Genomic DNA, 13283 nt, shown 5'->3' on the forward strand with positions numbered 1-13283 from the left:
GGGAGACTGAGCCATGGGCCCTACAAGACACTACACAAGGCCACTCTATCAATTCCAACAGACATAAGAGTTCTACCTAATACATAGGAACAAATACAGGGAAGCAGCCAAAATGTAGAGACAAAGAACATGTTACAAATGAAAGAAATGGATGAAAACAAACTATTGGATACAGAGTTCAAAACAATGGTTATAAGGTTGCTCAAGGATCTTAATGAGAGCTTCAAGGCACTTAGTGAGACTTTCAAGGATCTTAGTTAGGGTGTCAAAGACATGAGAAAGGACCAGTCAGAAATTATGCACATACTAGTACTAGGTGTACCGGTTAATAATGGCAGATTTTTTAATCAAAGAAAACATGCTAATTTCAAGAGAAACATCAAAAGTGCTTTATTCAAAGTACTATTCATTGCTAGCTACACATTTCCCCCATCTTTCAGGTAATTTGTGGATTCAATCCCAATAGAACTTTTCTTGTTTTGAGGCAAACCATTCAGAGACCCAATTTTCCACTTCTTCGTACGTTTTGAAGTGCTGCTCAGAAAGTGCGTGTGCCATGATCGGAACAAGTGGTATTCTGAAGGAGCAAGGTCTGGTGAATACAGCGGGTGGGTTCATACTTCCCAGGCAAATCTATTAACGTGTCTTTAACTGGTTTTGAAGTGTGTGATGGTGCGTCATCATGAAGCAAAATTACTTTGCCGTGTCTTCTGGAACATTCTGGTTGTTTCATGATCAAAGCATGGTTCAGATTGATTATTTGTTGTTGGTAGTGATCAGTATTAACATTTCACCTGGTTTTAGAAGCTCATAATACACCATACCTTCCGGATCCCACCAAACGCAGAGCATTGTCTTCTTTCTGAAGCAATTTGGCCTTGCGGTCAATGTTGCTGGTTGACCTGAATCAACCCATGATTTTGTGCATTTGGGATAAATAAATCCACTTTTCATGGCCAGTCACAATTTGATGCAAAAAAGATTTTCTTTCGTGCTGTTGAAGCAACGTTTTACTGATGACTTTTCGGTGTTCCATTTGTCTTTCGTTTAGTTGATGTGGCACCCATTTTCCTTCCTTTAAAATCTTTCCCATTGCTTGTAAATGATCGGAAATTGTTTGTTGAGCAACGTTTAATCTTTCTGCAAGTTGTTTTAGAGTTTGACATGTATCTTCATCCAATAATGCTTGTCATTGTTGGTCTTCAAACTTTTTCGGCTGACCTGGACGTCTTTGTCTTTCACATTGAAATCATCACTTTTAAAGCATTTAAACCAGCGTTCACAAGTATCTGGAGATGGAGCATGTTCACTATAAGCTTCCCAGAGTATTCAGCAGCACTTTTCTTCAAAATAATGAATTAAAACTTCCCGCAAATGCTCCTTTTTTGGCACAAAATTCGACATTTTTAAGCATAAAAATATCTATGATGTTAACACCTTCAGCAAATTTGACATATGAAGTTTTTATTTTTTTTTTTAAATATATTTTATTGATTTTCTACAGAGAGGAAGAGAGAGGGATAGAGAGTTAGAAACATCGATCAGCTGCCTCTTGCACAACCCCTACTGGGGATGTGCCCGCAACCAAGGTACATGCCCTTGACCGGAATCGAACCTGGGACCCTTGTGTCTGCAGGCCGAAGCTCTATCCACTGAGCCAAACCGGTTTCGGCGACATATGAAGTTTTGAAGCTTGCTGTCAATACAACAAAATAGCATATATATCAAATTGCATATATATCAACATATGTGTAACTCCATCTATTGAAAAGAATCCACATTACTAACTGGTACACCTAGTACTAACTGAAATAAAGAATAATTTACAGGATTCAACAGTAGAGGAGAGGATTCCGAGAATCAAATCAACAATTTGGAATATGAGGAAGCAAAAAACACCCAATCAGAAGAGCAAAAAGAAAAAAGAATCAAAAAAATAAGAAGATAGTATAAGGAGCCTCTGGGACAACTTTAAACATACCAACATTCACATTATGGGGATGCCAGAAGAAGAGAGCAAGACATTGAAAACCTGTTTGAAGAAATAATGACAGAAAGATCACAACATGGTGCCTGACGGGACCCAGCCTGAACACTGTGCCACTGGGGTGGGACCACCACTAACCTGCAAGAGTCCTGCGTACTTATCCACTACCACCGCTACTGTGCTAGCAGGCCTTAGGTGTAGGAACTGTGTTGAAGGCCGGGAGGTAGATGTAGCCTTCCCCAATCTGGAACTACTGAACTGAGGACCTGAGGAGACTGAAGAGTCTGCAGATCTGTAGGTGAGATGGGAGGGCCTGGGACTGAGAGAGGAGGCCTCAGGGCACTGGCTGTGGAGACCGCGGAGTGGGTACAGCCCTGGAAGCCTGGGCTGCAGTTCCTGGATAGAGGAGCACTAGCTCCCCGCCATAGTGCAGCCTAGGAAGTTCCTCCTGAGCAGCAGGAAGAGCCACGTAGTTGAGCTCAGAGCCAGCCTACACTGGGGGGGTCTGAAGGACACAGCCAGCATTAAATCTGCAGGTCTATTTATATCTTGGAGGAACTTGTGCCGGTGAGCAGAAAGGGGGCTTGACAGTAGGCCCAGTAAAGATTAAAGCTGCCCACCTGGAACACCAGGAAGTTACCCTCTTTCCCACCGGCCAAACAGCTGCTTCTGACTTCCACTGCAGCAATCTGAGCCAAGGGGGAATAGCCTAAGGCTGGAAATCTGTGCCCCTGCAGGTGGCAAGGAGGTGCCAGCCAGACAGGTAGAGATGAGGTATTGGGAGGAGAGGAAAGGCCTGGTCCCCCATCCTATAAGCTACTGGCACCAATCCCAACAAGAATCTGATCAAACCATCCCGGTCAAGACCAGGATACCCCCACAGAGCCCTGCTCCATGGAGGAAAGGAGAACAGTTCAGAACAGAAACGCTCAAGGTGTGAGACCTAAGGCAGACCCAGCCTCTGGGTAAGGAGGCCCCGCTCACTAGACTACAAGGAGCTTCAACCTATCAGTCTCAATCAGGCTGCCCAGGGCCAGAAAGGGACAGTGACGTACACAGGCCTGCACCAGTAAAGCTCTCAGGAGGCGCAGGACAGACACACAAGGGACCTGATTCAACAACATCAGAGCAAAATCCAGGGAGCTCCACAAATAGCAGACCAAAAGGTTTTGGTGTGTGCGAGCGTGTGTGGTTTCGGGGTGTGTTTGTGTGTGTTTGTGGCCTTTCTTTTTGTTTTCAGTTTTTTTCCTTTTTTTCTTTCCTTTTTTCTTGCATATCTCTTAATTTCTTCTCTTTGGTTCTATTCTCTTTGACTTTTTATTATTATTAATTTTTCTTATTTCATTTTTCTCTTATTTTCTCCATTCTTTTCCATTTAACTTTCCTATCTGTGTCTTAATATATACATTGTTAGTAATTTTTAAATCCATCAATATTGCCGAAACCAGTTTGGCTCAGTGGATAGAGCGTCGGCCTGCGGACTCAAGGGTCCCAGGTTCGATTCCGGTCAAGGGCATGTACCTTGGTTGAGGGCACATCCCCAGTAGGGGGTGTGCAAGAGGCAGCTGATCGATGTTTCTCTCTCATCGATGTTTCTAACTCTCTATCCCTCTCTCTTCCTCTCTGTAAAAAATCAATAAAAAAAACGAAAGAAAAAAAAAAGCAGCAAATAAATAAATAAATAAATAAATAAATAAAATAAAAACTTCTTGAAAACAAATGAAAATGAACACACAACCACCCAAAACCTATGGGACATAAGGAAAGCAGTCCTGAGAGAAAAGTTCATAGCATTACAAGTCTACCTCAAGAAACAAGAAAAGCACTAATAAACTACCTAAATAGGCCTATAATAAATGATGAAATTGAAGCAGTCACTTAAAAATTCCCAGTAAATAAAAGTCCTGAACTGGATGTTTTTACAGGAGAATTTTACTAAACATTCAAAGGAGAACTAACACCTGTTCTCCTCAAACTATTCCAAAAAACTCAAGAGGAAGGAACACTTACAAGTACTTTTTTATGAGGCCAGCATTATCCTTATTCTAAAACCAGATAAAGACAATACAAAGAAACAAAATTACAGGCAAATATCTGTGATGAACACAAATGCTAAAATACTCAACAAAATATTAGCAAATCAGAACCAGCAATATATTAAAAAAGATCATACACCATGATCAAGTGGGATTCATTCTGGAGATGCAAGGCTGGTACAATATTCTCAAATCAGTAAATGTGATATACATCACAAAAACAAAATGAAAGATAAAAACCAGATGATCATATCAATAGATGCACAAAAAACATTCGACAAAATCCAGCACTCTTTCTTGATAAAAACTCGCAGTAATAGAGGGATTATATCTCAACACAATAAAGGCTATATATAACAAACCTAAAACCAACATCATACTCAATGGGCAAAAACTAAAAGTGTCTCTTTTAAGAACTGGAACAAGGCAAGGATGTCTGCAAATTAAAATCACAATGAGGTATCACCTGACTCCTGTCAAAATGGCTATCATTAAAAAATCAACAAACAATAAGTGCTGGAGAGGATATGGAGAAGAGGCATCACTAGTCCACTGCTGGTAGGGGGCAGACGGTGCAGTCATTATGGGAAAAAAGTATGCACTTTCCTCAAAAAAAAAACCAAAACACAAAAAAAAATGCAACTGTCATGCCCTAGCCAGTTTGGCTCAGTGGACAGAGTGTCCCCCTGAGGACTGAAGGGTCCCGGGTTCGATTCTGGTTAAGAGTACATGCCCATGCCCACGCCCTAACCGGTTTGGCTCAGTGAATAGAGCTTCGGCCTGCGGACTGAAGGGTTCCGTGTTCGATTCCGGTCAAGGGCATGTACCTTGGTTGCAGGCACATCCCCAGTAGGGAGTGTGCTGCAGGAGGCAGCTGATCGATGTTTCTAACTCCATTCCTCTCTGTAAAAAATCAATAAAATATATATTTTTTTAAAAAGAGTACATGCCCAGGTTGTGGGCTTGATCCCCAGTAAGGGGCGTGCAGGAGGCAGCCGATTGATGATGTTTCTGTCTCTCTCCCTCTCTACCTTTCTCTCTGATATCAATAAAAACATTTTTTAAAAAAATAAAATAAAAAATGGAACTGCCATTTGGCCCAGTGATCCCACTTCTGGGAATATATCCTAAAAACTCCACAAACACCAATCAGAAAGGATATATGCACCCCTATGTTCATAGCAGCACAATTTATAATAGCTAAGATTTGGAAACATCCCAAGTGCCCATCAGTAGATGGGTGGATTAGAAAACTGTCATACATCTACACAATGAAATACTATGCAGCTGTAAAAAAAAAAAAAAAAAGGACTTTTACCCTTTAGGACAGCATGGATGGACCTGGAGATTATTATGCTAAGTGAAATAAGCCAATCTGAGAAAGATTAATATCACAAGATCTCACTTATTTGTGGAATCTAATAAACAAAAATAACTGACCAATAAAATAAGACCTGAAGCATGGAGGCATGGAATAGAATGACATACCTTGATGTGGGGTGTGGGGGACAAGGAGGATGGGACAGTAAAGGGGGGAGGGAATGGGAGACATCTGTAATACTGTCAGCAATAAAAATAAATAAAAATGTTTTTCTGTGTGTGTGTGTGTGTGTGTGTGTGTGTGTATAAAATTAAAAAAACACCTAAGCAAAAATTATACTGTAACACCCAATGGGAAAAATTTTAAAGCACACCTAAGAAAATATGTGCTTCTTAACAATCCAAAAACATAAATAAATAATATAACATTGTTTGTTAGGAGAAAGATTAGAGACTAGGGATAAAAGGAGGAAGTGGTAAACCTCCTGTAAACTGCCCCACAGACCAGCAACTCACCATAATTGCCTTAGGGAGAGGATTGGCTAAAGACATCTAGAATAGATTAAATTAAACTAACTATAATTTCCTATACCATAGGTAGTATGTCAGATTTAAGAAGGAAGAGCATTTGCAGGTAGCTAGCTGATGAACTTCTTTATTCAAGACTAATAGGACCTCAAGAAATACTGGCTAAGTCCTGAGTGTTGTAAATGTATTATTTCATTCAATCCACTTAACATTCCATATCCCCATTTTACATTTGGAAAAACTGAGTCTCAGAGAGGTTAAGTAATTTACCTTTGTTCAGCTGAGACTGATCTTAGATATGTCTGACTCAACGTGACACAAATGGGAGCCACTGTGTAGCACTGCCTTCAATCTATCAATGGGCAGCAAATGTTCCAGAATAGCAAATTGTGAACTTTAAGGAGATGCTCTCCATAATATAAACTTCCCACTTCCGTAACTGATTAAAAAAGTAGATATATTTTTTAAATGTTTGTTTTTTTTTAATTTCAGAGAGGAAGGGAGAGGGAGAGAGAGAGAAAGAAACATCAATGATGAAAATCATTGATAGGCTGCCTCCTGCACACCCTACACTGGGGATCCAGCCCACAACCCGGCCAAGTGACCTGACCGGGAATCGAACCATGACCTCCTTGTTCATAGGTCAACACTCAACCACTGAGCCATACCAAAAAGAGTATATATTTAAAGCTGTAATCTAGCCCATTTAAATTGCTTTTGTATTACTAATAATTTGCTAGAAATAAAATTTTCATATTTTCTCTTAAATACATCTTTGAAGAATAAACATAATGACCTTATTATTTACCCCTGAACAATACTGTCACCATAAAAATCAAATTAGAGTCTTAGCCAGGTGACTCAGTTGGTTGGAGAGTTATCCCATGCACTGAAAAGTGGCTGGTTCAATTCCCTGTTAGAGCATATACCTAGGTTTCGGTTCAATCACCAGTCAGCGTGCCTATGGAAGGCAACGGATCAATGTTTCTCTCTCTCCCCCTCCTCCCCACCTTCTGTCCCTCCCTCCCCCACTCCCCTCTTCTCTGCAAACATATCCTCAGGTGAGGTTTTTAAAAAAAGTCAAGCCGCGCGCACCTGGGTCCAGGTGAGGCCACGCACCCCCTGGGTCCGGGTGAGGCCACGTGCCCCTGGGTCCGGGGGAAGCTAGATCTCGGGTCCGGGCGAGGCCGTGTGCCCCTGGATCCGGGTGAGGCTGGGTCCCGGGCCCGGGAGAGGCCACGCACCCCTGGGTCCGGGTGAGGCCACATGCCCCTGGGTCCAGATGAAGCCGTGCCCCTGGGTCCGGCCGAGACCCAACCAGAGGGAATCGAACCTGCATTACCACCATTTGTCCACCATCCAGAGCAGAGGGGTCAGTGCCGACATGTACACATAAGGAACTGGTGGACATTGATATTGGGTCTCAAAAGAACTGTTGGTCCAGAAAGAAACTCACTACAGACTGATTCATTTGCCTGTCAGCATAACTATTATTGCTCGTCTCACATTCAGTTCATATAAGTATATCTCTAGTGACACATGATTTCGCTCATCTAGGGGAAATGATGAACAACATAGACTGATGAACAAGAACAGAACCAGAAATAAGGAGGCATCAATCGGACTATCGGGCCTCAGAGGGAGGGTAGGGGAGGGTGGGGGGAGGGGGGAGAGATCAACCAAAGGACTTGTGTGCATGCATATGAGCCTAACCAATGGTTGAGTTCAACAGGGGGTTGGGGCATCCGTGGGGAGGGGTGTGGGATGGGAGTGGGGGGATGAGGACAAATATGTGACACCTTAATCAATAAAGAAATTAAAAAAAAAAAAGTCAAGTTAGAGACATAAGGAAAGACAGTCAAAATATCCAAGTCATTACATTCTACAAGGAGAAACGATTCAGTTGCTTGATAGAAATACACTTCCCATTTTCTCCTTTTCCTGCCTAAGAGTTACTGCCCTTCCTTTAGGGCACAAGAGTCCCAACATCCAGTTAGTTTTCCATTTAGTCAATCTTCTACAAAACTGTAAATGTAACTTTTAAATCCTCTGTAGTGTTCCAGTGCACTATGTATTATCTATATACTAGAGGCCTGGTGCACTAACGTGTGCATGGGGGAGGGACTGCGGGAGGTTGGCCGGCCAGCCCCGCCCATTGGGGGTGGGGGGGTGAGGGACTCAACTGGCGGGCCGGTTGGCCGGCCACAGTGCACATCAATAGCGACTGGTCGTTCAGGTCACTTGGTTTTTATATATTCTACTAGAGGCCCGATGCATGAAATTCATGCAAGGGGCTCAGCCCTCGCAGCCCCTTGGCTTCATCCAGGTTGTCCGGACAGTTGTTCTGCTGTTCAGTCTAATTAGCATACTAGCTCTTTATTATCCTATATAATAATCCTATATAATAAAGAGGTAATATGCAAACTGACCATCACTCCAACATACAAGATGGCCACCCCCATGTGGTCAAAGATGGCTGCCCCTATGTGGACACAAGATGGCCACCACAAGATGGCCAGCAAGGGAGGGCAGTTGTGGGTGATCAGGCTGGCAGGGGAATGGTTAGGGGGTGATCAGGCTGGCAAGCAGAAGAAGTTAGGGGCAATCAGTCAGGCAGGCAGGTGAGTGGTTGGGAGCCAGCAGTCCTGGATTATGAGAGGGATGTCCCACTGGGATCGGGCCTAAACAGGCAGTCAGACATCCCTCGAAGGGTCCCAGATTGGAGAGGGTGCAGGCTGGGCTGAGGAACACACACACACACACACACACACGTGCACTGGGCCTCTAGTATAGGATATAATCTATACTAATAAAAGCCTAGGTGGCCCTTGCGCCCTCACATGATGGCCGCCCCCGCGTCGTCACAAGATGGCCGCCCGCATATTGTCATAAGATAGCTGCCCCCATATCATCACAAGATGGCCGCCACAAAATGGCCGGCAGGGGAGGGCAGTTGGGGGCGACCAGATCGGCAGGGGAGGGCAGTTGGAGGCGATCAAGCCAGCAGGGGAGCAGTTAAGTGTCAATCAGACAGGCAGGGGAGCGGTTAGGAGGCGATCAGGCTGGCAGGCAGAAGCAGTTAGGGGCAATTAGGCAGGCTGGTGAGTGGTTAGGAGCCAGCAGTCACAGACTGTGAGAGGGATGTGCCCCACAGGGATCAGGTCTAAACTGGCAGTCGGACATCCCCCAAGGGGTCCCAGATTGAAGAGGGTGCAGAGTGGGCTGAGGGACACCCCTCCAGTGCAAGAATTTTGTGCACTGGGCCTCTTGTATCCTATATAATAACATCCTGATATGCAAATTGACCGAATGGCAGAACGACCGGTCGCTATGACGCACAGTGACCACCAGGGGGTGGATGCTCAATGCAGGAGCTTCCCCCTATTGGTCAGTGTGCTCCCAGAAGCCGGGCTCACAGCTGGCAAGCGCAGCAGCGGGAGGCTCTCCTGCCTCCACGGCATTGCTAAGGATATCCGACTGCCAGCTTAGGCCTGCTCAATGGGCCTGAGCTAGCGATCGGACATCCCACGTGGGGTCCCGTACTGCGAGAGATCGCAGGTGGGCTGAGGGACTCACCCCCACCTCCAGTGCACGAATGTTGTGCACCAGGCCTCTAGTCCTATATAATAAAAGAGAAACACGTAAATTGACCGTACCTCCGCTATACTTACCAGCTAATCAGGAGTGAGTATGCAAATTGACCCAACAAAGATGGTGGGTCAATTTGCATACATGGGTGCCTGGGTCCCGGGAACATCCTCAGGACCTAGACCACTCCAAGCGTGTAAGCCCTGAGTAGCTAGGGTCCCAGAAAGCCCCCAGACTGGAGTGGCCTATGGGCGCTGGCACCAAGCAGCCCAGGTCTCAGGATGAGTGGCCGGGGCACCAAGCGCAAGCGGTCGTGGGGTGGGGTGGGAAATCCTGCCCCACGGCTGCTTGAGCCGCATCGCCATGCCAACGCGGCAGAAGTTCCCACCCCGCGGCTGCTTGTGCCCGCGCCAATCAGCCTGGGTCCACACCCCCCAGCCCGCGGACACAGCGAACGCACGGCCGCCGGGCTTGTGGGCCGGGGACACACCCCTAGCCCAGTGGACACAAAGCAGGGGATCCTCTGCCCATGGGCTGCAGAGGAAACACCTTTTCTTTTTTTAAAAAAAAATATTTTTTATTGATTTTTTTACAGAGAAGAGGGGAGAGGGATAGACTGTCAGAAACATCGATGAGAGAGAAACATCAATCAGCTGCCTCCTGCACACTCCCCACTGGAGATGTGCCCCCAGTCAAGGTACATGCCCTTAACAGGAATCAAACCTGGGACCCTTCAGTCTGCAGGCCGACGCTCTATCCACTGAGCCAAATCAGTTCGAGCGTAAACACCTTTTCTGACCACTCACTGGCTAAGCTCTCTGTACACCGCTACTTGCAGTTTTCTTGGTAACTTGGGTAATAAGAATCCAAGAAGGTGATCTAAGGTTTTTCCACCACACTCCCGGAGGAAAAAACGACGGTCCGCTGCTGGAGGAGCTAAGGAATGTCATATCCTGCCCTACCCTGTTTGGCTCAGTGGATAGAGCCTTGGCCTGCTGACCACAGGGTCCGGGTTTGATTCTAATCAAGGGCATGTACCTAGGTTACAGGCTCCTATCTGGCTGGGGCCCAGGTCAGGGCTCATGCAGGAGGCAAGAAATCAAAGTATGCCTCTCACACTGATGTTTCTCTCTTGTCTCTCCCTCTCTCTCTCTTCCACACTCTCTAAAAAAATCAATGGAAACATATCCTCAGGTGAGGATTAAAAAAAAGAAAGAAAGAAATGTCATATCCTATGAAAGACACATCTTGAAAATGCCTAAAGAAAGTTGTCATTTTTTCATGGTGAAGGGACTAGAGTCCATGTTGATGAAAACACCTTGGCAGCTGCGGTGGCTACAGCAGCGGGGAAATGGGGCTGGCGCCTTCCCCTGATCAGCCCGGTTGCCTCCTGCAGAGGGAGGCCAGACTGCGGCTTAGGCCCGCTCCCTAGGGGGAGCGGGCCCAAGCTGTCAGTAGGACATCCCCTGAGGGCTCCCAGTCTGTGAGAGAGGGCAGGCTGGGCTGAGGGACCCCCTTTCCCCCCAGTGTACTGGGCCCCTAGTTTAGGTATAAAACCCTAAGTGACTGGTCGACGGCTCAACTGTTTGATCAGTCGCTATGATGCAGACCGACCACCAGGGGGCAGATGCTCAACACAGGAGTGCCTTCTGGTGGTCAGTGAGCTCCCACAGAGGGAGTGCTGCTCAGCTGACCAACAGGCCCCAGATGCCGGGCTCACAGCTAGTGAGCGCTGCTGCGGTGACGCAATCCTCTCTCACCTCCGCGGCAGCGCCACCAAGTTGCTGTGAAGGGAGGCATTGCAAGGCCGGGATGAGCAGGAGCAGTGTGGCACCTGGCCCGGGCTCGGGCTCCTCCCCAGCCACCTGCCGCTTCACGCACTACTACATATCTCGGGGGATGTTGGACTGCTGGTTTAGACCCGATCCTGGGAAGCCAGCAGTCCAACATCCCCCGAGGGGTCCCAGATTGCAAGAGGGTACAGGACAGGCTGAGGGACTCCACCGGTGCACGAATCCATGCACCGGGTCTCTAGTATAAAATACAAGTTAATTACATTACACTTCTAAAAAACACTTATTTCCTTTCAACATGTTTTACAAACCACAGAGATAAGGTACTTTCAGCCATAATTGTCATCTTATTCCGTTGTTAAAGGATATAATTTGGAGGAAGAAAGTTCCAGCTCAAGACCTGATTGGCGAGTGAGAGGTAGCGCTGAAACACTGAGGACATCTGAGCACTGAGGTTTTCCCGCCTGCTGAACTCCTGCAAAACTTCCACGGTTAACATGAAGATCTGTCGAAGGTCTTCTTCCTGCAGTAAATAAGTCACAAGTATTTTTGTGTCAAAAGCTTATTCAAAACGCATTCCCTTTTAGAACTATAAAAGAAAACAAACAAAAACCTTAACATTTCCAATGGAAAACACTACTTCTTTAGGAACATTTTCCATTTTAAGGCCTGCTCATCTTTTCACCACGGTAAGCTTTCATGTGACACCAGTATGAACACATTTACTGTGACAGAAAGGCTATTCTGTGGAGCAGTGAGTCTGACAACTAGACAGAGCTGGAGGGTCAGTTGTTCTAGTGCAGGGTCCTCGGATTTAAGCCAGTGCCTTCACATAACTTTACTTCAGAGCCAAACAATACACACAAGACAAAGAACCCACACCATCTGCAATAACATTTTAAATACACAGCCCTCATCGGCATTCTGCCAGGCCTATTTTTAAGGCCAGCAGAGTTCCACCAATTGAAGCACTGACATCTAAACACAGTAAGATCAAAATAAATAAACTAAGAATCTTTAGAGCAGTATTTCCTTTTTGTTTTATTTAAAGACTAGCATTAAACAAGTAACCTTAAATTGTTATCTATACTCACCAAACTATCACTTTAACATATTCTAACAAATCACAACACAAACCTTGAGGTGCAGGCTGTCATTCAATCAGATAAAATAAATGTTCTCACTGCATTGGGAACAGACTATATAAAAAGTGCACGATCTGATAATTAAAACGTAAGAACAAAAATGCTAATACCTGAAAAACTCTTTTGCAGTTACCATGAAATTCCATACTCAGTCCAATGTTGCTAGTTTTACTTGAACTTGAGAATTCACTCAATAGTGCAGTCAGAATAGAACAGGCCAGAGTTTGCTGTAATTATTGGGTAAGAAATAATTGAGAGGCATTATTTTTCTAATAGTTTGTTTCAATACCACATTTGTTCAAACATAATGAAACATTTTCTTTCTATCTTTAGATCTTCCATTGTATCTTTAGATTTATACCTACCAAAGAGAAAATCAGATAGTACAAAATAATGATTGGCTCTCCTTCCTAAGTGGCCTAGTAATTGTTAGTTCTTCCTCAACCCCAGTTACCCAAATCCATCCAACACTTGAACTCAGGACATACTCCTAATCTGATCAGAGTACCAGTGATATTTTAAGATATTGAACGTATTATTTCATTTAATTAACACAACACTTAATCATATCCCACTTTACATTAGAAAGAAATGAGATTCACAGACATAAGAAATGAAGACAGGAGAGGGGAAGGGCAATGGGGGCAGAAAAAAGGGACATATCTAATACTTTCAACAATACTGATTTATAAAAATAAATAAATAAACACAAAGAAGTATTTTTTAAAAAGAAGAAAAAGAAATGAAGATCAGATGAAATTGACCCCAGGTCTATCTACGCTCAGATGATAGTAAAATGTATTTCCAAATAGATGAAAAATGGAAAGTTTAGTCTTCCAAATATTAACCAGGTAATATTCAAAAAATTTTTTTCGTTAAAAATGAA

General features: G+C 44.6%; 1 protein-coding gene across 2 annotated transcripts in view; it reads right to left on the minus strand.

The window, feature by feature from the left end:
• The window catches only part of XPO4 (exportin 4), a 147018-nt gene that overhangs the window by 91524 nt on the left and 42211 nt on the right, over window positions 1-13283 (minus strand). For both annotated transcript variants that reach the window (XM_079775656.1, XM_079775657.1), the window contains 2 exons: window positions 12508-12624; window positions 11622-11775 (listed from right to left, as the gene is read on the minus strand). In XM_079775656.1, the coding sequence (XP_079631782.1) occupies window positions 11622-11775; window positions 12508-12624 (271 nt within the window). The remainder of the gene's footprint in view (window positions 1-11621; window positions 11776-12507; window positions 12625-13283) is intronic.

The sequence above is a fragment of the Cnephaeus nilssonii genome (genome assembly GCF_951640355.1).
Source record: "Cnephaeus nilssonii genome assembly, chromosome: 6".
NCBI classification, from domain to species: domain Eukaryota; kingdom Metazoa; phylum Chordata; class Mammalia; order Chiroptera; family Vespertilionidae; genus Cnephaeus; species Cnephaeus nilssonii.